Consider the following 27,830-nt stretch of genomic DNA (forward strand, 5'->3'; position numbering starts at 1 on the left):
TCAGCTGCTGGCTGCAAAGACGTTCCAACTTCACATAAACAAGATTTGAAAAAAAATAAACACACAAACAAAAGTACTTTTTTAAAGCATTTATTTTTTACAAAATAGATGTTAACATTTTAATGGAAGCACTAACACAACATGAGTTTCTTTTCTGATGAAGAGTGAGTTCATTATTTGTTTTGATATTGAGTGCCTTAGCTTAAACTGTACTGAGAGTATGTTTCAATTATATGAGTCGCCAAGTCTGACCTTGACATGATTGATGAAAAAATCAATTTACACCCAAGCAAGAGCTCTGATTATATGTTGTAGTGAACTAAATAATCTCAGATTCAAGGGAGATAATCTAAAAGGAAACAATATACACGATATACAATGTATATATATGATGTCAATCTTTTTTGCAAACTGATGTGTAAAACTTACTTTTTTTCTTTTAGGAATCTAATTAGACATATGTATCTAGTTTTTAGGACAGAAATGTATAGCTGATTATATATGCTGAAAGTTAATTTTAAAAAGTTCAAGTTCTACAGAAAAACTTCTGTATTTCCCAAAACCCACCACCTTTCCTTGGTGTTTTACAGAAAAGCCTCCTCATCTTCTCCGAAACCAACACAATCTAAAACACTGTGTCCTCCTCATTTGGATCATCTTTCCTGGAAAAAATAAAAGAATGTACAGTATTTATGATTAACATTACCAGTTACAGGACCCTGAATTAACAGGTTCTACAATACCAAAACAACACATAATGTATAACATGAAATATTCATGGGAATTTTCCTCTCTGGTTTGACACCATTTACAAACCGTAATTAAGTACAACTGTGATATTTATTGTAAATATTTTTCCTGGTTTCATATTATAAGACTCTTTCATGCACAGGGGTGTAAGATAGGGTAATTCCACGAAATATAAACTCACTGCTTTTTTGGCAAGTACTTTTTCAAAAGCATTTGCTTGAGGAGAAGGACTAGCCCTTTGAAAATTTTGCTTGTGCATAAAAACACAAATTATTCTGTAAATCACAGAACATGGGATTTGGTTCAACTCTAAAAAGAACAATCCTTCATAAGTGCTAGATAACACTTGCATTACTGGATGCCATCCTTCAGAAGAGAAAGTTTGAAGTTTTAATTTAAGCAGAAATTATTAAATTTTAAATAATTTTTGAATTTGCTTCCTGTGGTGTTAGGCTTGAGACGTTGTTTACTCATATAAATTTTATAATATTTTTTTCTTGAAACCATAAAATAAGTTGACAAGTTTGGGCATGTATGTTTCAACCTTCATCTCTGGTGCATCATTCACCTGTTAGCCTTGTCACCCTTGCATACCATAATGGACTCTCCCTGATCAATGCACAGTAGAGTCTACTAAAGTGACATGGAGGTGAAAGGGTTAACCAGGTTTTATCAGATTATTTAACATTTTGAACTGTTGAACCAGAACTGACTACTAATTACAGTACAAAGAACCACAGGTGCTGGACACACTAATAGTAATATGACGTGTATATATACTATATACATGTAATAGTACTATTATATAGTATATACACATCATATTACTATTAGTGTGTCCAGCACCTGTGCAAAGAACCTGCTATACTTACTCCAGTACTGAGGTCCTTTCTTCCTGCACTGTTGACATTTGTTTGACGTGACGTAAGGCCACTTTGTTCACTACGACCGGCTCAGGTTGTGGCTCCTCTGAAACGGTGAGGGTCAATTTCAGCCAAGGTTATTATGACAACAAGAGTACCGTGGGGCAGAACAATATACGCTGACATGCCATAAAAATGTAGGAGAAAATCTCCGGATAAAAAAATCAAATACTGAAATGAACAAAGGGCAATCGCTTTTGCAAAAATCGTTGAATCAAAATTCTTTTCAAGGAAACACAACAACATATCATGATTATTTAGCCTACTAAGTTTCAAAGAAATCTGTCAAAATATGTAGGAAGAGATCTCCGGACAAAAAATTAAATACTGAAATGAACAAAGGCCAATAACTTTTGATAAAATTGTCGAAATCAAAATTCTTTTAAAACTTGATATCATGATTATAATGTATACCAAGTTTCAAAGAGATCCGTTGAAAAATGAAGGAGGAGAGATTGCCGGACAAAAATCAAATACTGAAATAAACAAAGGACAATAACTTTTGCAAAAATTGTTGAATCAAAATTCTTTTCCAGGAAACACAATAAAATATCATGATTATAATGTATACCAAGTTTCAAACAGATCGGTCAAAAAAGGTAGGAGGAGATATATACATTTTTCAACGGATCTCTTTGAAACTTGGTATACATTATAATCATGATATGAAGTCGTGCTTCCCTTAAAAGAATTTTGATTCGACAGTTTCAAATTTGACGGGCGTATAAAAAATCATTTAATGATATCATTTCAATGACAGATAGATCGAAAGTCGATCAGTTTGAGAAAAAGTCATTTGAGACTTAAGTCTTTAGCAATGGTCAAGGTCAAATTGGGCAAAATAAAGTCAATTAAGGCTAAAGATTGAGAAGGGCAAAGTTAACGCTACCTAGATTTTTATATAATGAACAAGATCATATGTCTCTCATTATCAGCCGTTATGCAAATTTGCTTTGCATTTAATTGACTTTGGGATGAAGACCACTTTGACCTAATTACTGCCAGGGATCAGTCTAGGTTTAAGGGGAATCTACCCGTTTTCAGATTTGGGAGAAATTAAAATTTGATACAAGGCTCTAGCATCATAAAGGTAAAAGATAAATGTTTTGTCGGACATACATGTGTGCAGTATATTTCAATTTATAAACAATTTGATACTTAAACATTTTTAAATTTTCTATTCAATAATGTGAAGAAAATGTTTTAATATATGCAGTATCATGCATTTCAACTGTTGAACTTTAAAGAAAACATATAGGTAAAATGTTTTGAAAAAAACCCACTATTTTCTTGTTGAAATAAGGGAATTTTGAAGCGCATCAGGGGTAATTTCAAAGAACAGGGGAAATTTTCTTCTGTAGGGACAACTACCCATAAACGGTAGTAAATCAAATCTAGATTGATCCCAGACAGACTGAGCACTGCATATCATCTGTTGGCCATTCAAATATTCTTCAAGTTTCATCAAAACCATTATCAATCAAACGTCTTCAATGCTTTAAAAAGTTGCATGGTCAGGTCAATGAAGGCAATATTGGAGTGGTTGACTTTCGAGTCAATTTGATCCCAGATACAAGCACTCACTATTTACGCTGTCCATCAAGTCAGGAGGGTCTGTATCATCAGATGCAGATCGTTTGACCTTACGGAATGTCTTCGCCAAGTCGGAGTCAGAGTCTGTGAATGCTGGATCAGTAAGGTCACTTTCACTCTGTGTTCTTTTGAAACGGTTCTATAAATACACCATAACAAATCTTAATTTTGTTCATGTATCAATCGGAGGATTGTGTTTTATTTTGTTATACAAGCGTTTATTGGTACAAGCTTATTTTGAAAAAAATGAAATTTGCTGTTTCTTGATAACACAATAAGAAGAATTCTCCCGTTTTTGTCAAAACGTGCCAAATACATTTTTAGAAAACGACAAAAAAAAATGATAACTTTGATATGGCCAAAGTTATATATGTACAAAGAAGTTATTGTAATGATACTTGATTTGTAGTCAAAGAACTTGGGCAGCCCCTACATCATCCGTGTTGAAATTGGGACAAGCAGCTAGTTTCACTAGATTGGAAAGACCAGCGCTGTCCCTGTCACATTATTTTAATCAAGATCAAGCTAGACCAACACCAAATAACTTAGGAGAAGCATATATATCACATATTTGCTGTGTACATACCAAGATGGAGTGCAGCTGGACCATCGCCTCTGCAGGTTTCTCTTCAGAATCTAAGGAAGGCTGCAAATAAAATATTGAAAAGTCTGCTGTTAACAGGCACTAAACAGCCACAACATAAATATATACTATTTGACATTGGACTATTCAAGACTAGATATTTGAGATATCCAAGTTTATGACCAGTAAAGTTCAAACGTATGTATTGCATATTAGCACAATCAGTACATGCACCCTATAGGATGGTTACGACAACTACGTCACAACAAAATCTTAAGTATATACATGAACCACCTTGTAACAGAATTGATTGTAAATGCACATGAATAGTTATATTGTTTAACACTGCACGCGGAGCACAACATGCCCTGATACCAAATTCCAGCTACCTGTACAGTATAGTGGAACCTATAGTTCTATTCGAACTCCAATAAATCACAAGGACCAGCATTCCAAATGTGAATATACAGGAAAGGAAAACCATTACCATTCTGTTTCATTATACTGGGGAATATCTGTTATTCTGGACCAAAGTGTTAAGACTGATATATCCCATGCCTCCGCTAGGAGTCAAACCCGGGACTCCTGGTTTACTAGTCTTACGCTCTACTGAATGAGCTAAAAAGAAATCTCCCTAGCCAACTGGGTAGGAAGTGGCGAGTATTTTACCAGGGTGACAATTCCATTCAGCTATGCTTGCAAATAAATTTCTATTGTTTCTGCATGAAATTTAAACATATTTATAAATACATGTAGAAATTAAGTTACATATCATCATTTGCTGATATACAACCATGTACAAATTACACTATAGGTTTAACCAGAATACAATTCAACTCTTTCAACTTTCTTCAAATCTAACCCAGTAATTTCAAATTCACCTAATTTGGGGAAACAATTAAAACTGCAGTTAAACCATATACTGTTAATCCTCGAATCGCCTTCACAGATTGAAGATTCTGGAGGCCTTAACCAGTGAAATGAATGTATAAATTAATTTCAAAATCAGTAACAATTGTTGTTTATTGTAAACCTCAGCAATTTTTCTATCCACAATTCATCCTCTTTGATGTTTTTGCAAGTTCACATCATGCTTTTAAGGTAGGCAGAGTTTCCTCTGGCCCCGACACCAGACTTCGATATTTTGACCAAATAAATGTCTAGTGTTATCTTAAAATGTCGAAGTCTGGTGTCGGGGCCAGAGGAAACTCGGGCTAGTTTTTCAAATTGATTAAAATATTAATATGTTATCATGGTGTTAAGGCAGTCATGAAACCGCTACAATGAACACTTGTCAAAAAAGTCACCTCTATCAACAAATGAGGTCGCTTAATTGTGCATTGACATGATCAAAGATATAAACAGTATTCTGAGAAGGGAAATGGAACCTCTTTTCCAAAAGTCCTGATAGTACAAGACTACATGAAGCAGTTAAATAATGGTCAGTAAGAAATCCATAATGAAAAGGAACACATTCCCCGACATTCATATGTAGGAATTTAATGATTGTCTTAAAGTTATGAACCCAAATATCTGATCGACATACATATTCCATGAATTGAAAAAAAAACCCCCAGCATTCTCAGTCGTTTGAAGCAGATCATCAAGCTTCATATTGATAAAAATGAAAATTGTGACTTAACCTGCAATCACCAGCCACCATTTGCATTCAAAGTGCTATGAATGCAAGTTAATCAAGTCAAACATGCAATACAAAATAAATAAAATTCCTTGCATAAACATACACAATTCATCAAAGATCTCAGGCATAAGTGAAACATGTTTCACTAGAAAATGTTTAATACACATGATGAATTACCCCCATAAGCCCGCCATGAAATGGACCAAAGAAAAGGAGTTAAACAACAAACCACCCGATGGAAGCCAATCACTTCATGCCCAAATTCAGTATGTTGCAGAGGCATCATCCTCCATACTCCAGGTGTTACGCTCACTTACGCTCTCTTCACCCCTGGAATATGTCATAGTAAAAATGAAGGCTCAGTGTGCACCACCTTGATGATGAGACAAGGAGCCTTCAATGTGCATCAAACAAATTTGTCTGTTGCATGACGGTAAAATTGACAGGCTTTGAAGTCATATTTCGCTCCCCTGTACTCTTCAAAGGACAAGTATCAGCCTTAGTGATTGGTGAGGTTTTTTTACCCGAGACCCAATCAAACAGCTAGTCCATGCCTTCAATTTTACTATCACATATATCAGGGGTGCAGAAAGCGAAATTGAGCAGAAGTATAAATATACCATCAAACCCTTTCCTTCACTACTTGATTGTATTACAGTCATCACACACTAACTTGCAGATATGAATGGTATTTTCATAATTATCAAAATGGAAACAAAATTTGCCTGCCAGGTATTCAAAATGATTACCCTGAGATGATATATATAACACACGTATCAGCACAAATTAGAAAGAGTTTAATTTTAAAAATCGTAAGGCTATATGCATATAATTAAGCTGGATATATCAGAAACCTACTGAAGCTCAACTCCAAGCAGGCTGTCAGCCACCATGGAGATTTCTATCCTACAGTGCAAAAGGTTAATAGCCTGCATGAGTTCCAAGGATTGTCTAGTAGACTATTTTCCAAAATACCATAATAAGAATTTAGTCTGTTTACTAAAAGATCCAATGCTTTGACAGTTTACAAGACAGGAAAGAAAAACAATGATTTTCTATCCCTAAAACAACTAGAACTGACTTTTTTTTTATCCAATCAGAGGCCATAGTGGCCATCTCGAATACCAAAATTTAAAAGTCAGCCTTTTATTATAGAGTATAACCCTATGTATAGCTCCAACAAAGTATCAATAAATTTGGCCACATAGAAATTGAGTTAAAAAAAATCGGTCTTATAAAAAAGGTTTTTCCCCTAAGTACCTCTCCCAAAATACCAAGTCTATTTATAGAACTCAAATTACAACCATTATTGTTTCAGACAATCAGAGGTCATGGTGGCCATCTTGAATCCCAAAAATTAGATATGTATGACTTCTGGAAAATTTCAATGTTGTTGCCAAATAATTTTGGAAAATTTATTGTGACAACACTTAAAAGTACAAGAAGAGCAATAATTGTGGGGACGAAAAGTGAAACAGAAATACAATTATCAGGTGTGCTACTAAAGGATGTTATTGTTATCATTCATAAAAGTTTTGGTTGAAATTAGTTTATTAGTTCAGGAGGAGTAGTCTGAACAAACTGATTCCAGTATATCTGCCACCTCTCCCTACTTCCATGTTTGCAGGAATGCAGAACTAGAAATGTATTTTTTTTATCTAGTAATGACAATGTGTAGCAAGTGTCCTAAAGTTTGTTAAAAGACGTTATGAAGATACTTTTATGTAAAACGTAAGTGTTATCAAAATGAACAAGATTTGGATATGAATACAGCAAAAGGGGAATAACTCTAATTATTTTTTTCAAAAAGTGCAGGTTCACTACTTCAGAATGTATGGATTATATCCGTTGAGCTTCACGAAATTCAGGTGAAAAGACAAGATTTTGCTTATAATTTTGTTTATAATAGCAAAATAAAAAAAACCACCACAGATGCACAATTAGCTGAAATCTAAACAGTAAGAGCAGTTATACATTGTACCTCAGAATGTGGTGACATTACCAGTAATTTTCAGGATATATGGACAAAAACTAATAGTTTCATGGGCTAGATTCTTTCTACAGACAGACTTTATCTTGAAAAGCTTATCCTTCATTACACAGTTAGTTTATAAATCATACTCCTTTATCAAACTGGTGCCAGAGTAGGGGAGGGGTGGATAGCACGATGGAGTGACTGGGTCATCCACCAATAATTGAAAGGAAGTCCTCTAAGTTTCTGGTGAAAATAATTGCTTTACAAATTCCAAGACAAACATCAATGTTGAAGGTGAACACCAATAGATGAATGACTGTCATCAAAGTCTTTAGTTAAAAAAAGATGCAGTTTGTACAAATGTGAAGACAAAGATCTGTGTTAAAAATGAACAATATAACCCCATTACATATTAATGAGCAATAAAATCATAGATACAGACTGCATTCAAGAAATTCAAATGTGTGAAATCAACTGTAATAAATTAAAAAGTGGAGAGGATTAATAAAGATGGAAAATGAAAATAAGAAAAGGCACTCTGCATCCGCTACATGCACTTCCCAATTATAAGAATGTGTACCGCTATTTTTGGAGGATCAATGATTGAGTGAGACTCCAATTTGTCAGATGGAGGCTCATCCTTGTCAGAATGAGGCTCATCATCATCGTCCTCTTCTTCTTCTTCCTCAATCACCTGCTGTAAGCGGGAATATACCAGTATATGGAGCAGGAGTTTGTGGGTAAAAGTGGAAATTGGCACAAATACACAAATTTCATGCTACATTTGTTTTGTTTCAGCTAGGCCAACACCTTTGTATCTTAAATTTAATAATTTACAGACTTATCTCCAAATTAAGGTTACAACTTAACTCATTCACCCCTGAAGACACATTTGAACTCTTCCATTTCAAGTAATATCATTTTTTCCCATTTGTTTATTGGCCTTTCTTTCACAAAGTTAAAAATTTACCATTTCACCTTGTCAAGTTATTTTTTTTTGAAATGATAAAAAGAAGAAATCTGGCAATTTTATCAGCAATAGAGGAAACTAAAAATAACAACTCTTATTTTTTCACTTTTATTTTCCAAATTTTATAGATGAGGTTGTAAAATGAAAACTTAAAAAAAAAAAGTTTTTTAAGATTATCTGTGTAACTTATAATATCTTTTTCTATGTCTGGGATTTTTAATAGAAATCAAAAATATATGCCAGTTGTGTCAACACAGAAACCAACAAGTGGGCAAATGGAAATCTTAATTGATAAAATAACCTGCAAATCAAAACACAATGCCTCACTCAGACATCATGAAAATAACATTTAACTATGACAAAAAAATATATCCGAAGGCACTGTATACCTGGAAACTGCAATTGAATGATGTCATGTGTTTTGTGAACAAAACTATGTTTGTTTTACAACAAATAAGAAACAAGTTTTTGCAACTAATATGGGAGGAAACTGGAATACCCAGAGAAAACCCACGTGGTCAGGCAGGTGACCCCATGCCTTTTCACGTATGTTTGTAATTGTTTATGTCAAACATTAACTCATTCACCCCTGAAGACACATTTGAACTCTTCCAATACTAAGGTTGGTATAGTTCATTTAGAAACTTCAGGGGTGAATGAGTTAACAGTAGAGAAACAACCACTGTTTATGCTTTATGGTGTTAAGTTGGTTGATAGGTTTCTAAATAGCTACAAAAGTTAAGTAAGAATACGAGGCCCCATTATTACAAAACAAGAATATTGGTTCAGATTTGCGACAAAATTAGAATTTATTGTGGCAATAAATACAAGTATATAAGTTAAAATAGTTTAGTTTCTTGAAATGACAATACCAATATTAATTTAAAGTATAAATCTTTCATTTATACTTCTGAAAATATTTTCAAACAATTTCCTTGAACTAATTTTTGAATGTGTCAAATGTTTTAATGCATGAACCAACTGAACAGTTTACTTCTATTCAATTAATGATTGAAGAAAAGGAAATTTGTATCAAGGAACTGTCAGGAAAATGAGCTAACTTGACATGTGTATCTTAATTGCCAGTAAAATATGAATGATGATATTAACTTCGATGATTTAATTAATACACATTGGAAGAAAGGTAGATTGGGTGCAGCCATCACTTTTTCTACATGTAGTTCTGAAAAAACCCTAAATAAAAATCTTTTGAGGGAGATAACTCTAACACATTTAACAGGTAAAATATGCCAGGTAGCATACATCCTTAAATCTAAAACAATAATGTAATTTGTGATACAAGAGAATGGATACAATATCAGTACCGGGGGTATTCCTGACACCACAACTTTTGGTGCATTTGGCATGGAAACCTTTCTATACTCGCCCCATCCCTCCTACACACATTTTAGAATACTCATGGTATATATACATACCCTCCTTCCTCCCACAGGTTTCAGGACTTTTGTGAGTGCTTTGCCTGACTGGATCCTCTTCATCATCTCCTCTAGTGCTTTACCGTAATTTTGGTCGCCAGCACCCGCAGCAGATTTCACTGTAAGGTAATATAAACAGTTTTTGAATTTGAAATATTAGTCAAACTTCCACAAATTGAACTTCAAAGATTGAATTTCTCGATGTTTCAAACTTATAGCAACTTATATCAAAGTCCAGATTTTTTTCCTTATATGACACTACACTAATATTTAATTCATGAATCAAAGTTTTATGATAATGAGACAAATTTCTCCCTGTTTCGAAGTACAATCAAGGTTTGTTCTTTAAGGAAACATTAAAAATAAATTACAACCTATGAATCGAATTGGAAAAAAAAATTACCTGTACATTTCATTGTAATGTAAACATAGACACATGTCGAAGAAAATGATATGTACAACTCTTGTGTATTTCAGTACATGTTGTTGTAAACATACTTGTTGGATTTAAAAACGAAACTGATTGCCATATAAATTGTTTTCATCTCTCGAAATCACGACAACAAGACATGCAGTTTGATGTTCAATGTTCACGAGTCGAAGTCCTGATGATTCAAATTTTTCCCAATTGTCCCATAAAGTTCGAAACATCAAAGTTTGACTGCAAAATCTCATGAAATATAATCACCCAATCTTACACTTGTCAATTCTCAGAAAACTGTATATATATATATATATTAGAAACGTGAAGATAGATTTTTTTTTATCTTTTAACATATTTTTCAAGGATAAAAGAACGAAAAGCAACATTTCACTTTTAAACCTTTTCTCTTTAAATGATTAGAAACTCCAACTTCCAAAATTGTAATGCTACTAGCTTACTGTACTATACAGGGTTCAGGTTAGACAGTGGCTGGTTTAGAAATGGTCAGAGTTAGCCCGGGTACACAGTATCTTGTCCAGTCTGTTATACTTACACACTTCGCGCCTTTTCATGCTTTTCTTCCTCGTGATCTTGCTTAAAAATCTTAAACAAAAATTTAAAAACAATAATTGAAAACCAAAATAATTGTCTTTTCTCTTGGTTCAACCTATTCTACATTAATGCTCCAGAGCTTCAGTTTAGGATTTTTTTTTTTTTTTTTATAAAAGTCAACTTCATAATATACTTGACTAATTGCATGTTGTTACAAGTTCCATTTAATCGAGTGGGATAAAAATATAATTTGTTTTATAAATGCATACAAAATATATTCACTCCACAGGTTAGAATATTATAATCATGAAGAAACAAACACTATTCTACTAAATACGTTTACAAGGGGCATAACTGATCAGTAAATCAACAGAACCGACAGTAAATGGTACATCTAACGAAAGCCGGCACGAGCAGGTGTATACCTTCCATAGAAATATCAGGGCCCGTATTCATGAAACTGTTCTCATGCTCAAGCCTGGATTTTGTGCTCAAGTCAAATTTCTTGTTCCAGTCATAAATTATTTAAAAAAAAAAAAAAAAAAAAAAAAACGTTTCGGACAAAAATTGAAGAAACTAGAAGCCAAATACTGTTTTCAATATTTAAATTTGATTTTTGATGGTTGACATGATTTGGGTGGGTTACGAGAAAAGTGGCTTGAGCACAGAATCCATGCTTGAGCATGAGAACGGTTTCATGAATACGGGCCCAAATGACGCCTACACCTTCATTGGTTGTATCATAATCATGTGGAGGTTAGTGATTTGTGATATTGACTCCTTCTTACTATTTTTAGAAACAGCAGGTCAATATTGTTTTTATGACATCATTGTCACAATGCTTTCTGCAAATGCAGAAGTTTCCTCCGCTAGGGCTCCAATTTAACATGTAAGTACGGTAAACCTCCGGTCAGTTCGAAACGCCGGATAGTTCGAACACATATTTTTTTCAATAAAAACAATGATTTTCTAGCTAGTGATAGTTCAAACTCTGATTGACCCTATTTCGAATAGTCCGAACTTGTCAAATGAAGAACGTAAAGTAACATTTTTTTCGGCAATCTCCATTGAAAGCTCGCGGCGATTGGCCCCTGAAAAATGCCAATACTTTGATCAACAGACACATTTAGGGTAATGGGTTGTATGTGTGATCATTGCAGTACAGCTGTGACAGTAGATATTAGGACTATTAATTATGATTTAAAAGCAGGCATGTTGATGTTCTGACATAATTTTACTAACATGTATACCTATATTTACAGTAGCGCTTTCGTAAACGCAACAGGTTATGTAGACTATGTTTTCAATTTATTAAATGGACCATTCATTATGCAATAATATATACAATAGTTTCTGATTCAAATCAAACATATAATCATGCAGAGACTCAATATTTAGGTCTCTGATACAAGTAGTCTAACTTTTGTGTCACAAACGAAATGTGTACTGTTTTGAGGCCTACACAATTGCCTCTGCTTCGCAAAAACGATCATATATTATCACGAAATGAAGAAAATTTAATGATCAATTAGCAAATGATCAATTAACATTGAATTAAATAATATACTATCATTTTAACCATTTATAAATGTGCCATTGTTCTATGTTGTTATGTATCAACCTTACATTGGATATGTCGGGTATATGTTTGTGCCTTGATTGACACTTTGCCGAAATTTTTGCCGATAGTTCAAACTCACGATTATTTTCTGAAGCCTAATTTCGTATAATTGGAACAGGTTCATTAATATTCATTTAATTTTGTTCAAACTGACCGAAGGTTTACCGTAACCAATTTGTGTTTATATCAGCATGAACATTGAAAAATAACGTTCAATTCTTAGATTTACATTCTATTTTTTTTTAGTTATTATTGACCGAAACAAAGGTATTCCTGAATATTTTTGTTAGTGAAATGTCTATGTCATCATGCAGTGCAAATGAGATTCCCGGAACATCGTAACCTCACCCAAATGTTTGCTTCTAAGGATTGTGTCATGTTATTTAAAGAGGGTGGAGAAGCTTCAAAATGACCCTGATCAAATTGCATTCTTAGCTCTATAAATGCAATTTCTTTTGGTAATGCTTATAGACGAACTTGCAGTGGAAACGTTACTATTTAAGAATGATTTCCAGATTATTCAGGGTTTTTACATGCCAGAGTTACCTACCCTTTTCCTTTATCCATAGACGGGGTTGGAGGTGGAGGTGGTGGGGGTGGGGGAGGTGGATGTTTAGCCAAGTCCAGCTCCTTCTCAATAACTTTATCTGAAAATAAAAATTGAAGAATGGTAAACTTAAGTATTATTTTGGCTCAGAAATATTATCCTACAAAGTACCAGTCAACATATATCAGTACAATCACCAAATACAAATTGGAACTCTTCTCTGTTGGAGACACAACAAAGCATCGAGACTCTCTAATAGTGTTTGATGAAATTAAATCCCACAAACTTGTACCAGGGATAATCCTGTGAACACTTCACCCCTTAGAAATGTTATACAGTAAATGTTTAATGTTATTTACGTTATTTCTATATGATAGCTCTTACATTCAGCTTCTAATTCCTTGTACTGCTTCTCATAGTCCTCCAACTTTTTCATGAGGTCCTTGTTCTCCTCTGACAGTTTTTCTTTTTCTTCGTCATTTTGGCCATCGTTTACTGCCTCCTGTAGCTCTTTTATCTGTAATGCATGAAATAAGAAATAAGGACCAATTTTTATGACCAAAAAGTGAGTTTGGACAAAAAAAAACTAGTATTTTCTGGTTCCTTATATATATAGCTGATGTAGTTATAAAATTCGGCTTATCCCTGTCTTACATGTGAATACAATTCCATTTACAAGGACACAAGTCTATCACTGCGTTACTTCCAAAGATGCTAGTACCAATTCATACTGCTGGGTTAACTGCAACAATCAGAATGAGGCAACTGATATGGTAGTACATATATGTACAAACAGTGGAAGTCAAATGTTAAACAATGGTCAGGGAAAATTAAATACAAAAATAAACTGCCTCTTTTGAAAAAGCCATTACAGAAGGTAATTACAATGACCTTGACCTTTCATTATATTACCAGTAAAATTCGGGAATTGATTAATGAAAGGGAATGGACTTAATATGTTTCATGGTCATTCAGACAGTAATTGAGTAATGATATGGTAGGATTTAACTTATTGTGAACTTGACCTTTGACCTACATCAAGGTGGCATGGAACATATTTGTGACCTTAAAAAGGAATAAATCAATGAGAGAAATTATCTGTGGTGTCCCTGGTGTCAATCATCATTGGACAAATAAAATAGACAACGATGATAAGGAACAGCTAGGGTTTCCTTATGTGTTTTTTCAATGCCATCTTCTCTGATTTTGGGGGAAATGGATTACAAATTGAAATTCTATATACACTTTTATACTTTTTTCCCCTCTATGACCTTTTTGAAAAGAATGTACTATTTCCTGAAATATTTATAATGATATCTATTCTTTTTTTTAAGATTCAGGGCTTTATAATTTCTTTTTCTTTTAAAAGATTAAGAAGAAATATGTGAAATTCTCTCAATGAGAACCAAATTCTCCGCTCTCATATGATTTATCAGTGGTGTGTTTTATTTTCATTTAAGTTGTATTTTCACAAATATATACATATATAGTGATCTGGCATTGACCTTTGACCCCTAGATACTATTTACCTGTGAGAGGTATTGTTCCTTCTCCTCCTGGAATTCCTTTGTCAGACTCTCAATTTGCAGGGCAGCATCCATCAGTTTCTGGTTGCCCATAGCATTAGTCATCAACATGGCGCTCTGCTTTTTCATCATCTTATTGTCATCTTGCATCTGTAAAATTTATAGCCAAAAATTGTAACTTTTTTTAAAAACATGATATCGAGAAAGTCTGAAACACATGTTCAAAGAATCTTATTACATTACTTATTAGATTAACATTAGGCTTGCAAGTATATGTAGCATATGTAGTATATGTAATATGGGTCAAAGAAGTAATATAGACGGTAAAATCCCATAAAACACTGGATCCTAATGGAGGCATGTCCAATAGTATATGTAGTATATATAGTATGACAATTTAGGGTTTAAAGTGGAATTACTTTCCATTGGAATCTGTATAAATAAATTTATATGCGCAGTTTATATTTATATACATGAACAGTGCCATGTAGCATCACAAGCTGCAAAATTTGTTGTTTTTTTTTCTTAAATTATCTCCCTTTGACCATAGAAAATCATAATTTCACTTTTAATAATCGACCATAAAAAAGATATCCTTCACAGTTTAAGCAATAGAGGTTATTGAACCAGAAGGATTTTGCTATATCCAATTTAGTTAACAATGGGATGCTAGATGAAAAACTTCATGGAAAATATGAACCCTAATAACATAATTATCTCCCTTGGACCATAGACTTTAACACATCCATACACAAAAAGTTCAATCCGAAACTTCTGCATAAAACTTCCTGTTCCTATTTAATGAAGAAATCCAACCTTACACAGAAATTCATTATATACTTAAGTTTCCCTGTAAAAGAAGTTTGCTCTTACAGCGGAAATCCTATCTTGCACAAAACATCACTACATACAAGTTTCCCTGAATAGAAATTTGTGCTTACAGTGGAATTGTTTGTTTGTTTGTTTGATTTTGTTTAACGTCCTATTAACAGCTAAGGTCATTTAAGGACGGCCTCCCCTGTGTGCAAGATGCATGCGTGTAGTGTATGTTTGTGTATTTTGGGAGGCTGCGATATGTTCGTGTTTGTCTCCTTGTGATAGCGCGGAACTGATGCCGACTTTATAGTGCTACCTCACTGAGACATACTGCCGAAGACACCCAGCAGGACGCCCCACCCGGTCACATTATACTGACACCGGGCGAACCAGTCGTCCCACTCTTAATTTGCTGAGCGTTAAGCAGGAGTAGAAACTACCATTTTTAAAGACTTTGGTATGTCTCGGCCAGGGGACAGAACCCAAAACCTTCCTCACAGGGGCGAACGCTCAACAAATGGCCAAAAGGGAGGCATTGTCAAGGTAGACATTAGGAAGAAGAAAGTTATTTAGAAAGGAGAGAAGAGATAAGGTCCCAAATTTAGTCGCCTCTTACGATCATGCAATTGGGGGCAGCAGGTACAATTCTTACGCCCTACCTGCAGGGACATCCTATCTTGCACAAAATTAACTATACACAAGTTTCCCTGTATAGAGGTTTCTGCTTACAACAGAAATCCTATCTTACACAAAAAATCACTATACACAAGTTTCCCTATACAGAGGTTTCTGTATACAGTAGAAATACTACCTTTGATGCCTTTTCATGTTCCATGTCATATTTGATCTGCAGTACAGCATACTCCTTACAAGCCTCCTCAGACACTGTAAATCAATCATTTAATCTGGATCAACTAAATTATATTCACATTTATATTTTATCCTGATTTTACAGCATTCTCCCTACAAGCCTCCTCAGACACTGTAAATCAATCATTTAATCTGGATCAACTAAATTATATTCACATTTATATTCTATCCCGATTATTTTTCCTGTTTGTTAACATTGATGACACGTCTCATCAATATATACACTATTGTTTATTTTATGAAGCAAAATTCTAAGCAATTGTTTGACAACTGGACATTGCATGAATATTGATGTTTTCTGAAACCAATATTTTTTTATACAAAGTGTTGATATGACTTTTTGTCTCCTTGACATTGACCAATAAACCCTGGCCTTTATATTTATTGCTTCTGTCATTGGTCACAGATGCATCTTGACCTCACTTAAGTTCTGACCTTTAACCCCACACATTTATAGTTTAATGAATATCATTAACCCATTCACCCCTAAAGTCACACTTGAACCTTACCAAATCAAAGACTTGGCAAGTCTAGTTTAAACATGTAGGGGTGAATAAGTTATAACACTAATATACATACACATATCTCTAGTTTAACCTCCAGTCCATGTCCTCTTTTACCTCTGACCTATAACCTCTTGACCTTTACCTTTGGAGAGTTCCAACATGGCCTCTTGGTATTTAGAGAGCATGTTCTGGTTTTCCTTCAGTCTCTTCATGCCATTGTCGTGCTGGAATGGTCCAAAAACAAACAAAATCAATTCCCATGCCAAATAAAATTAAAAAAGAAAAGTTCAACCTTTTCCCTTCAACCATTTAGGAAGGTAGGTAGGCAGCACATTTTTATTTTGCAAAATCTTCCACAAAGGTTTTGAAGAGACAGTGTTAGAATTTGTCTTAGATTAAAAACAATGAAGGTAGCCACTAACATACTTGCCAATATTTGAAGGTTCCATTGGTGAGATTGCACATGCTCAAAATTAACCCAATCACCCATGAAGACACATTTAAGCTCTTCCAATTCAAAGGCTGGAATAGTTCATTGTAAAATTTCAGGGGTGAATGAGTTAAAAATATCAATAATTTATGAGTACAATACTCCAGGGTGAAAAAAACACACTTTTAAATGGCATTTCTTTAGGTGTTCTCTCAGATGAAATCATCAGATCTTAGAAAATAAGAATAGTTTAGCAAATTCACTAGTTGAAAAGACTAAATTTTAGGGTCCAAAATCGGGAGTCTCCCTCCAAAATAGGGAGAATTGGCAAGTATGCACTAATCACTTAGATAGGTAAGGAAGGGAGATTTAAATTCTCTTTATTTGGCACAAATTTAATGAAATAAAACTAATGAACGAGTGATAAAAAAGAGATGCCTGCTGACTACTGTTAATAGTCATTCACCAAGCTTGACCGTTATTACAGCCAACTTCAATTTAATATCAAATCAAATTTCAAAAATGTCAAATTAAAGTTCAGTTCCATTTGGAAAGGTCCCAAAATTTTAGTCATTCACAATTTTTATTTTTTTACTTTTTGTTTGAAAGTGACATCATAATTTTAATATGTTTTGCACAGGAACTTTCTGATCATTTAAGATACATATATTAAATCACATTTTAAAATATTTTTTGAAAATAATATGCAGAATATATATTTATTTGGTTTGTATCTTCTTTTTTTCTTATTATCACAGATTTTTTTTTTTTTAACTCTTTGACTTGCTCTTTTTATTTTTAACCCTTTTACCCCTATTTAACTTAAGTGGACTCTACCATGCACTTATACAGAGGAGTCCATTATGGTCTACAGTGGTGAAAGGGTTAATCGGATAAAAGTTTGAAAATATCAATGCTACAAATGACTGCTTCAATACAACNAAAATAAAATACCAGGTGAGCTATTAACGCCCCTGGGCCTCTTGTTTTTTAGTACATGTAATACCTTAAGTTGTTTAAAAAATTCTAAGGAAAGTCTTTTTTATTACTTTTTTGTCAAGTTGATAGTTAGCATAGTATATCATATAAACTGGATTCTATTTTTCAATACAACTTACCTAAGAAGTGATTACTCAATGTGAATTTGTCAATAGGGAATGTATTGCTTTTTGCTAAGAAATATTTTTAAATCATTTATAAAAAAAATTGAGGCCATAGTGGTTAATTTTCTTCTCACCATTAATATCTACATATTAACATATAACCTGTGCATTTAAATATATCCAAGGTAATTGTTTTTGTGCCCTTGCACAATCCCAAAGTCGTTTGTAGTCTTACACTTAAACCATCTCAAGCTCATTTGCAGTCTTACCCTTTCATTGAGCCTTTGGTGTTTCTCTTCTTCTATGGCACTGGTCTGCCTCAACTCCTGCAGGTCAGAAGTCAACCTGGCCACGTTCTCCTCAAGCTCTGTAATGATTGGTCAGTCAAAACAGGAACTTAATTAACATATGCTTTCGTGATTTCGTGATTTCTCTGATTTGTGCAAGTTATTTCCCTTTATTTATAGAATAATGTTTGATAAGCGTTGTCCCATAATTAATCTTAACTTGAGTCTTTTCAATGTGTGCATTTTTGTGCCTACAAATGTGTCATCAATTCTTGTATACCTTTTAAATTTGTCATCAATCATGTGTACCTATCAAATGATTCATCAATTTTTGTGTACCTAACAAATACATCATCCACTATAAAAGACATTCTTTATATTTCTTAGTATGCCTTTTAGAAATCGAGATGCAGATCAAAGTAAAGTAGCATATCTTTTCAAAGTGACAATGCAAGTGAACTTCCATCAAGTAAAAATTGGACTATAATATTCTTATTATGATATTGTAAGCCACTAAATTATTCTGTAACATATTGATATCTTTTCTGATTGCGTTTCAGATGACATAATTGTGATACTTTTAAATTTGTATTCAGTTTAGGATTTTTTGGCAAGTTAATTAAAAAATAAATCTCACAAACTGGTCGACATTGCATCGAGAATAAATAATTTTAATAAAAGTCACTTCATGTGTGTCAATGAATATGACTGGAAATAATGTTGAACGTACATAACATTAAACCGAAGATTGGTTTGACATTTCCCCATGTTACCTTCAATAGTTTCATTGAGCTCAGCTGTGTGCTTTTTATACGAGTCGACATCAGATTTCATGTCTGAGTCATCAAGCGGAAGGTCGCGGACATCCATCTTGGCCATAATCATGTTGGACTGACGTTTCAGTTCCTTGTTCTGAACGTTGATCTACACGAACAAACATAAATTGAAAGACTCCAGTCTTTTTCAGTATTACTGGGTACATTTACTAATTTTACAGCTAGGTAGACTGAAACAATTGGAGTGTCATTATATGCTGCAGATTCTTCCAGCACTGTTCAATAATAAACAACAATGCAGGCTGCCATGACCACTCAATATTTATTCTGTGCTAGCTTGACCCAATTTTATAAATGGTGCCGATCGACACATCATCAAAAAGAATACTTTACATTTTCTCTCAAAAACCATGATTCATTATTTTGAAAAAATGTCCTTTTAAACTATGTACAGAATTACATTTGGTAAATCTAATGATCAAGTGATTTTCAGGTCTAATTTATTTAAATTTCTTTTTCGAATTTTACAAAAAGTAGACTGTATTTGTTATTTCAACAAGACACAGATGCACAGTATTGTATGTATGATGTTTTGACATAGTTATCAAGTCCATGAAATTATATTTCCTGGTTGAGAGGGAAATGTGCATAACATACATGCGTAGCAAAATTTTCCGCCTTCATTCTGCATTTCATTTCTATTTCGAACTTGATCTTCATCTTTTCATATTCTTGAATCGCAGGCTCTATCACTGAAAACAATATAGACACATACAACAATGACTTGTTTTCCTTTTAGGTAAACTGACATTTTTCAAGACATATTCTGATAACAGTGAAATTAATAATTTCAAAATGAATTTTGTTACACTAATTTTTGTCATGTACCTGGTTACCATGCTAACTGTTGCCATGGTTACCATGGTAACCATATTTCTTATGTATTGCTACCATGGTAACTGCTGTCATGGTTACCTACATATGTCATGGTAACTGTTGTCTTGGTAACTAACGTCTTTATAACTGGTTGTATGAAGCTTGTCACAGAATTTTTTACTGCTTTGGTAAAATTTAGCATTGAGACTAGTGTCACAATATTTGTCATGACAACAGCTATCATGGAACCTGGAGTTCTGATTTTTTTTTTATTGTCATGGTTACTTTGCTTTTGTAACAGTTCCCACGATTTGTTACTAATAATTTTATCGTTATTATTATTATCGTAACAGATTTGAATAGAAATTGGTATCATCCTGTAACTAACGTCATGGTAACTGGTAATTGCTAAATTGTCATGTTGACCAGTGTCCAGCTAACTCACACTTCTTCATTTGTCCCATCTGCTGTTCCCTCTCCTTCAGTCGGGAGCTGACAGTCTTGCACTGAAAACATGAACAGAACTAATTTTATATGAGCCTTTTGTATAAAGTTTTGAGTAGCTTTATATAAGTCTGAATGTCTGAGTGTTGTTTTGTAACATCCTGAGGAAAGGCATGCTGAAAAACTTATATAATTTGTGCATCTTTTTAGTGCTGGAATAAAGGTTGAAGTTTGAGTTGTGAATTTGCATAGCTAACAGTTATTTTAATTTAATTTTTACAAGCAAAATATTTGACTGGCAATATCTGCCATCTTAGAAAGAATGGGTAGGTTAATTAATTGTTGCGAGAATGATTCATAGATGTAGTGATGCATGACCTCCTGCAAACACAATAGAACGCATACACTACACACATGGAGGCACGTCCTTAAATGACCATAGCTGTTAATAGGACGTTAAACTAAATTAAACTAAACCAAACCAAACCTTGTTGAAATGATTTTGTTTGCATCAACGGCCTCCCTAATAATGTAAAATTACTAAATCTGGCCCATGTTTCACAAATATTCCTTCCACTGGAAATTCCTTTTACTCATTCACCCCTGAAGATACATTTAAACTCTTCCAATTCAAAGGTTGGAATAGTTCATTATAAAAATTTCAGGGGTGATTCGGGTGAATGAGTTGATAAGACTTTCTATAGAAAAGCATTACATTTTTACTGAAATTGGTAAAGTTTGCTTACCCTGATACCTTAACTTTTTTTCCTTAACTCAATCCAATGACACTTTAAAATGTTAAAAAACTTGAACTAAGTAATTTTCTGATAAGAAGTTGTTGAAACTTTTACAGGGCCAGAACTTAAGCACTTATATGCATCAAAACCTCTTTTTTTTTACCACAGCTTGACAAGTCAAAAATTAAATTTTAACAAAGTAAAATTCCAAAAGTAAGAGTTGTTCTTTTGCAGAACTTGATTTCTATAATACAAAAAGTACCCAAAACAAGCTAGCAGGTACCGTTGAATCCTGTTGATTTCTAACCATAAAGTTTCACACATAGTGTGGCTGAGCGTAAAGTAAATCTGGAACAAAGGAACATGTGTACCATATTTACCCTAATAACCAACCAAGGTGCTAAGCATTTAGGGAAATTTAGCAGGTGAATGCAGAGTCTTCCAAAATGTTCAAAATATTGACAAAAATATTTTTAAATCGGTAAACTATTGTGAAGAAATAGAACGCTTGGACAAGAAAGGAGGCAGTAATAAAGAATGGGGTCCTTATTAGGTTAAATATATCGAGAATACCTCATCTAAAAAGTGATGTTTTATCCCAGAGAGATTCGTTATATTGACGAATCTCAGAATTAATTACCTGGATAGCTCATTTATTTCAAAGTTGTTAAGGACGCCTGTCTCACTGCACTACCGTTTTACAGTTATCTCCCCTTAACTTCCGTTTGGATAAAACTGTAGCACATTTTGAGCTTGTACACTTCCGTTGTCCAGGTAGCTCAAACGGTTTCAGCATTTGTATAACAATCTGAACCCCAGGGTTCGAATCCTGGCCCAGCCCCGCCGAATATTTTAAACTCAGAACATGTTTTTTGCTTATATTTGGTTTATTTCATCTCCATTGTGTTTTCATAACCATGTCTTCTGTACCAAGGGTAATGATTCATTCCAAAATTTTGTTTTATAAGGCATTTACAAAAAGTCCATTTTAAAATGTTGGTGTCTTACAAATAAATTGTTAAATGTCAGATTTCCTAAAAATGTGTACCTGCTCCTCTGTCGCCTTCAATTTCTTATACAGTTCGTCATACTGAATCACAACTGTAAACAGAAACAAAGTAAACAAATCATTATTGACAAATATCAAATTCTGAAAGAAAAAAAAATTGAAATAGTGATTATTGTTTTTTATTTTTTATTTTTTATTTTTATTTTTCAAGATTTTTCAGAACATGTACATTCTACAAAACATCACATCAACACACATCCACACATTCACACATATCAACTAAATAGTGATTATTAATAAGAAGAACTGTTAGAGAACAGCATAGCTTGCCTATTGGTGATATATGTTGTGAGATAGCAAATACCAATAGAAACACATATACAGTAAAACCTTGATATAATGCCCATCATTTCATTTGCCACCTCGCTTACCGCCAACAAATTTCAAGATCCCTTAATTATGTTTTTCTTAATAATTCCTTTATACACTTCCCTCAATTTATTGCCAAACCCCTTTATAATGCCAATATTTCTTTGAACAAATGATGGCAATATAACAAGGTTTTGCTGTACCCTAACATGTTGTACATTTCAAAAGAAAGATGACCTGACAACGTGAGATAGTCAACAGCGAATTGATGGTCGTGACTGATCCAACACTGCACATGCAGTCTTGCCAAAAAACTTTAAACATTTAAGTCCAATAAACCAGTTTTTGCCCCTAAAATATGAAAATGTGGTTCAGCTCATGGCTAACACTCCAGATAAATACTTCAACCTTATAACAGACAACAGCCTATTGATATTGGTGGTCCAACACAGCACAAAAAAACTTGCTCAAAAACTTTATCCAAGTCCAATTAAGCTATTTTTGGCCCCTAAAGTTTGAAAATATGGTCCAACACATTGCTTATACCCCATATAAATACTTCAACCTTATAATAGACAACAGCCTATTGATGGTGGTTGTCCAACACTTCACAAAAACAATTGCCCAAAAACTGTAGCCTCAAGCTTGCCCCAAAACTTTAACCAAGTCCAATTAAGTTGTTTTTGGCACCTAAAATACGAAAATATGGTCCAGCACATTGCTTTCACTTGATATAAATACCTCAACCTTGTAACAGACAACAGTGTATTGAGTGTGATGATCCAACACTGTCTGGGAAAAAACTTGCTCAAAACTTTAACCTCAGTGAAGTGGGACACCGACGCAGACACAGAGGTGACTACATTTGCCCACCTATTCTCTGAATAGACGAGCAAAAAAGTATAATTTTTCTGTGACTTTTATTTAAATTGTTTTTTACAATGGTAAACTAGAAATTGAAAAAGGGTTTATTTAAAAAACAACGAAATAAAACATTTAGTTTTAATAATATAAGGAAACTGCACCCAACACCTCCTGTTTTCACCAGTGATTCAATGTAATCAATATCACTGAGGATAAGTTTTGGAAACAAATTTGGGACATTTTACATTCAGGAAAATCAACAGTAACAAATACTGTTACCGGTATCAATTAAAAAATCTAAACATTAAAAAATCAATATAGGTTCACTAAATTGACTTCCTCATATGATATTGTCAAACAGCAGAACTGCCTAGTCACAAAGATATCTATGACATCATTTGATTATTTGAATTTCTGCCAAGTTTGACTGGCATAAGTTTATTTATTTTTATCATCATAAATATTATCAATCAATCTGTTTAAAACAATTTATTTTTGCTTTTATCAGGGAACCAGTGCATCCTGGATCCACCCACTTAGATATATGGGTTTTAAAATGTCATATGGGTAAGTCTCCCTACCTGTAATAATTATCTTCACTTAATAAACTTAAATTCAACTTTACATGATTGGTATCAATGTGGACATTTCTGTGGACTTTTCATATTTGTTGTCAATTATTAAGTTTACATTACATCTTCCACATATAGAATATTCATTATGTATATACATATATTGCGTTAAGTATGGGGTGGGGTGGGGGGAGAATTTTATTACTTTTCTAAAACATAAATCACTATTTTGATTTATCAAAATTGTCGTAATCCCATAGGATCATTGTACGATTACCTAGTGAGATCCTTTAATGTTTACAAATAATAGCAGTGATGATGATGATATTATGCTGACAATGAAAATGATTGTGATGATGCTAAATCCATGTCCGTGTGTGTATATGTGAGAATGCGTGAATGTCCTGTTTATGTATGTGTATATATTATGAAAAACTTAGAAAAATAAAGCCATTTTTTTTTTATATAATAATAGCAGGGCATTTATATATCTATCCATCGTTTACTTTCCTAGTGATAATAAAAAGTATCGGGGGGGGGGGGGGGGGGGCAAAACCTGTGAAGATACTTCACTTGATAGTGTTTTCAAGTCACTGGCAGTGTTTTATACTATTTAAAGATATCATAAATAGCATACATGTATATTTATCATTATATCATGGGACAGCAAATATAATGAAAATAACAATGGAAAAATATTTTTGTACAATTTTTAAAACAAAAGATCTCTTAGCACGAAATACTATTAGCAAAAAACAAAACATATGTTTCAGGTATACCCAGACCAACCCTAGCAATATTATTCACTCAAATACACATAAATGTCCAATTTGAATGTGCCGTAAAATCCTAACTTTATGACAACTGTCTATTTCATGGCCTATGTTTGGTGATTTTTGTAATTTATTAATTTCTTTATTAGCCCCCACTGAAAAAATATGAAAAATACTCATAGACGTATGATATCAAAATATTAGCTTTTATTATAGGCCTCTGATTTACTTATGTTGTAAGTATTTTGCAGTAAGCGTTTCCTTTTTACACTGACAAAAATCCTTACATAAATATACTGCCGTACCACATTCTCATTGTACTAGCCCAAGCCTTGGATCATTTGTTCTAGAATAAAAATAAACTGAAGTAGAGTAACTATTTCCTGTTCTGCACACCTAAAACACTTCTTTGTAGAGTTTCTTTTCTGAAGGTAGCTACAAATTGCCATTAGCGTGAAGTGACAGGAGCACCTCCCCTCCCCTTGGGACACAGCTCCCCTACCCCCAGGGGGAACACGATAACACCAGATATCCGTGTTGTGAAGTGTTAGAAGAAATTGATAAGTGGATAAAAGCAGAGACCTATATATATAGTATTGTAATGTAGGGCTCAGATAAAATGGTGTCAAAGTTTGAACACTGAAGACATCATCCAGATAACACAAGGACCTACCCTTAGATAACACCTGAAGAAATATTAAAGTAATAGTGAATCTGCGAGGACCTACCCTTAGATAACACCTACAGAAATATTGAAGTAATAGCGAATCCACAAGGACCTACCCTTAGATAACACCTACAGAAATATCAAAGTAATAGTATATCTGTCATCAGTGTTTGACTATGAAAATAGTTATTATAATCCATTAAACCTTTCCCTTAAAAAATAAATATTCTGCATTATAAAATTTATAAATTCAATTTTAATTTAGCTGATACCTGTCTATAACTAACACCTGCCTATAACAACCACCTGTATATCAGTAAAACCTTGTCTGTATTAACCACCTGTCTATAGCTGCCATCATATACCTGCCTATAAAAACCGCCTATCACAACACATATTCCGCTTTTATTTTTGCTTTTTCAATCACAGGGACCTAATGATGACAAGATAGACTTTACTTTAGGACTTTTCATTCCATTTTTTTTTAATATTATATAATAATAAATAAAAAAAAAATATCCATCTAAAATATTTATTTATTATAGAAAAACAACGTTGGGGCTTCTCTGCTGGCCTAAAACAAGTGATATGGGTCATTTCCACGCCCATGTCGGAAATCATTATGAATGAGGGCCCTTGACAAATAGAACTATCAACACCCTGTCAAACCGTTTCCTGGCCTAGTGAAGGGGGCGGGGCACTGAAACTTGCTAAAACAATACGCGATGAAACATACCGATAATTAAAATTAAATTACCTTTTGCTGAGAGTTCCTTCAGATGTTTATACTGAAAACATTGGGAGCAGCTCGCGTCGGCCATATTTATAGGTGTCGGTCGTAACTTGATCTCATACACACACGGAAATAATATCAGCAAGTTGTAGGTGACAATTTCTGTTCCGTCCTCTGAAAATATATGTGTATATGTAAGAATGTTATGTAAATTCGACTGATTATGAAGTCATACACCTCACTAAGTAAGTGTAATATGTGTTTACCTCGTACTTACCGGTGGTCAAGTACGAACAGTAGATATGTGTATGACAGCCGAACTGTCGAAAGGAAGTTTAAACCCGGAAGTGTGCCTTAATTTTCTGTCGCATCGCTAATACACATGGGACCGTCTATTTATAGAGCGGGGTTTGTGACGACAGGAAGCCTAATCAAATAGTAGCAGAGGCGCTCGGATCAATACCTGGTCGATTCGGCGATATAGGCCTATGTGACAAGATCGGAGATCAAAGAGGTTATAATTGAACACGGATCGACTTATACAATGTTAATTCCGTGGTTTGAACATATATATGCAGTGTACCACAGGGACATGTGAATATTGTACAGCTATATTATTTGAACCTAAACACAGCTATATTAGTTTAGGTCCAAATATAGCTATAACAAATGGTCATGTCCCTGTGCAGTCAACTTCGCGAGCCACGGGTATTGAACACCCTTGACTCGCGAAGTTGCTGTGCTGTGTACCACAGACAAGATGATATTAAAAATCCTGTCGGTATTTATAATAAATTATTAATAATAACAGTAATATAAAAATTACGCTGTAATTAATATGCTTTAAATGTGTTTATGCATATTATAGGAATGTTATATATATTACTATTATAATAAGCAGATTTCCAGACTCCTGTGAATGTACGGGGAAATTACGAGCCTGGTGGAAATTCTGAGACATCAAATTGGATGAAGGACTAACTATGGGTAGAGATTAAACTTGAAACGGGTGGCGGTTCGAATGATTTACATAAACAAATTAAGCGAGGTATAAAAAAAATGTCTTCAAAATCTTCGACAGCTTTTTATAATTTGTCCAGCACGCAGTATTTTTCCAATATCATTTATGAAAACTCGACATTTTTTCAGGAAACAGTACACTGGGCTTTGCGCCCGCAACTGTAAGCACAAGGCGGACATCCTCCATCCTCGATATCCGGGGGTTACGCTCACTTACCCTAGAGAGCGTACGTGAGCGTAACCCCCGGATATCGAGGAGGAGTTTCCTCTGGCCTTAACACCTTGACATATAAATGTCTGATACAACAGACATCTACATGTCTAAATGTCTAAGTCTGGTGTTAGGGCAAAAGGAAACTCGGGCTTGTAGTATGTAGGCCCTATGTCTATCGATATCCGATTATAGATAAATGTGTGTGTGAAAATGTATTTGGAT

General features: G+C 33.8%; 1 protein-coding gene across 4 annotated transcripts; it reads right to left on the reverse strand.

Moving 5' to 3' along the window:
• Positions 1 to 74: 74 nt before the first annotated feature.
• LOC110451728 (shootin-1-like) lies at positions 75 to 26,755 on the reverse strand. Of its 4 annotated transcripts, none has more exons than XM_021499883.1 (19): positions 26,652 to 26,755; positions 26,399 to 26,548; positions 22,436 to 22,488; positions 20,652 to 20,712; positions 19,988 to 20,082; positions 19,328 to 19,478; positions 18,537 to 18,634; positions 16,877 to 16,958; positions 16,170 to 16,243; positions 14,546 to 14,692; positions 13,401 to 13,533; positions 13,020 to 13,116; positions 10,850 to 10,899; positions 9,873 to 9,991; positions 8,047 to 8,160; positions 3,853 to 3,912; positions 3,258 to 3,405; positions 1,623 to 1,719; positions 75 to 662 (listed from the first exon to the last, which is right to left on the reverse strand). In XM_021499883.1, the coding sequence occupies exons 2-19, from the start codon at positions 26,460 to 26,462 to the stop codon at positions 626 to 628; spliced, it is 1,680 nt and encodes a 559-aa protein (XP_021355558.1). In that variant the 5' UTR covers positions 26,463 to 26,548; positions 26,652 to 26,755; the 3' UTR covers positions 75 to 625. The 4 variants fall into 4 exon arrangements, with proteins under 4 accessions (XP_021355558.1, XP_021355556.1, XP_021355557.1 ...); XM_021499881.1 differs by having other exon boundaries at positions 8,047 to 8,163; XM_021499882.1 differs by having other exon boundaries at positions 8,047 to 8,163; positions 26,641 to 26,719.
• Positions 26,756 to 27,830: the final 1,075 nt, after the last annotated feature.

This window comes from Mizuhopecten yessoensis, unplaced genomic scaffold (assembly GCF_002113885.1).
Source record: "Mizuhopecten yessoensis strain PY_sf001 unplaced genomic scaffold, ASM211388v2 scaffold6169, whole genome shotgun sequence".
In the NCBI taxonomy this organism is placed as follows: domain Eukaryota; kingdom Metazoa; phylum Mollusca; class Bivalvia; order Pectinida; family Pectinidae; genus Mizuhopecten; species Mizuhopecten yessoensis.

Bases quoted from the DNA above. Each gene is read 5' to 3' on its own strand.
- LOC110451728 (XM_021499881.1), bottom strand. From the start codon at position 26,462: ATGGCCGACGCGAGCTGCTCCCAATGTTTTCAGTATAAACATCTGAAG. The intron at 14,693-16,169 runs GTAGTATTTCTA...TAAATTTTACAG, and splicing joins AACATGAAAAGGCATCAAAG to ATGCAAGATGACAATAAGAT. The intron at 8,164-9,872 runs GTATGTATATAT...TCCCGCTTACAG, and splicing joins AACCTGTGGGAGGAAGGAGG to CAGGTGATTGAGGAAGAAGA.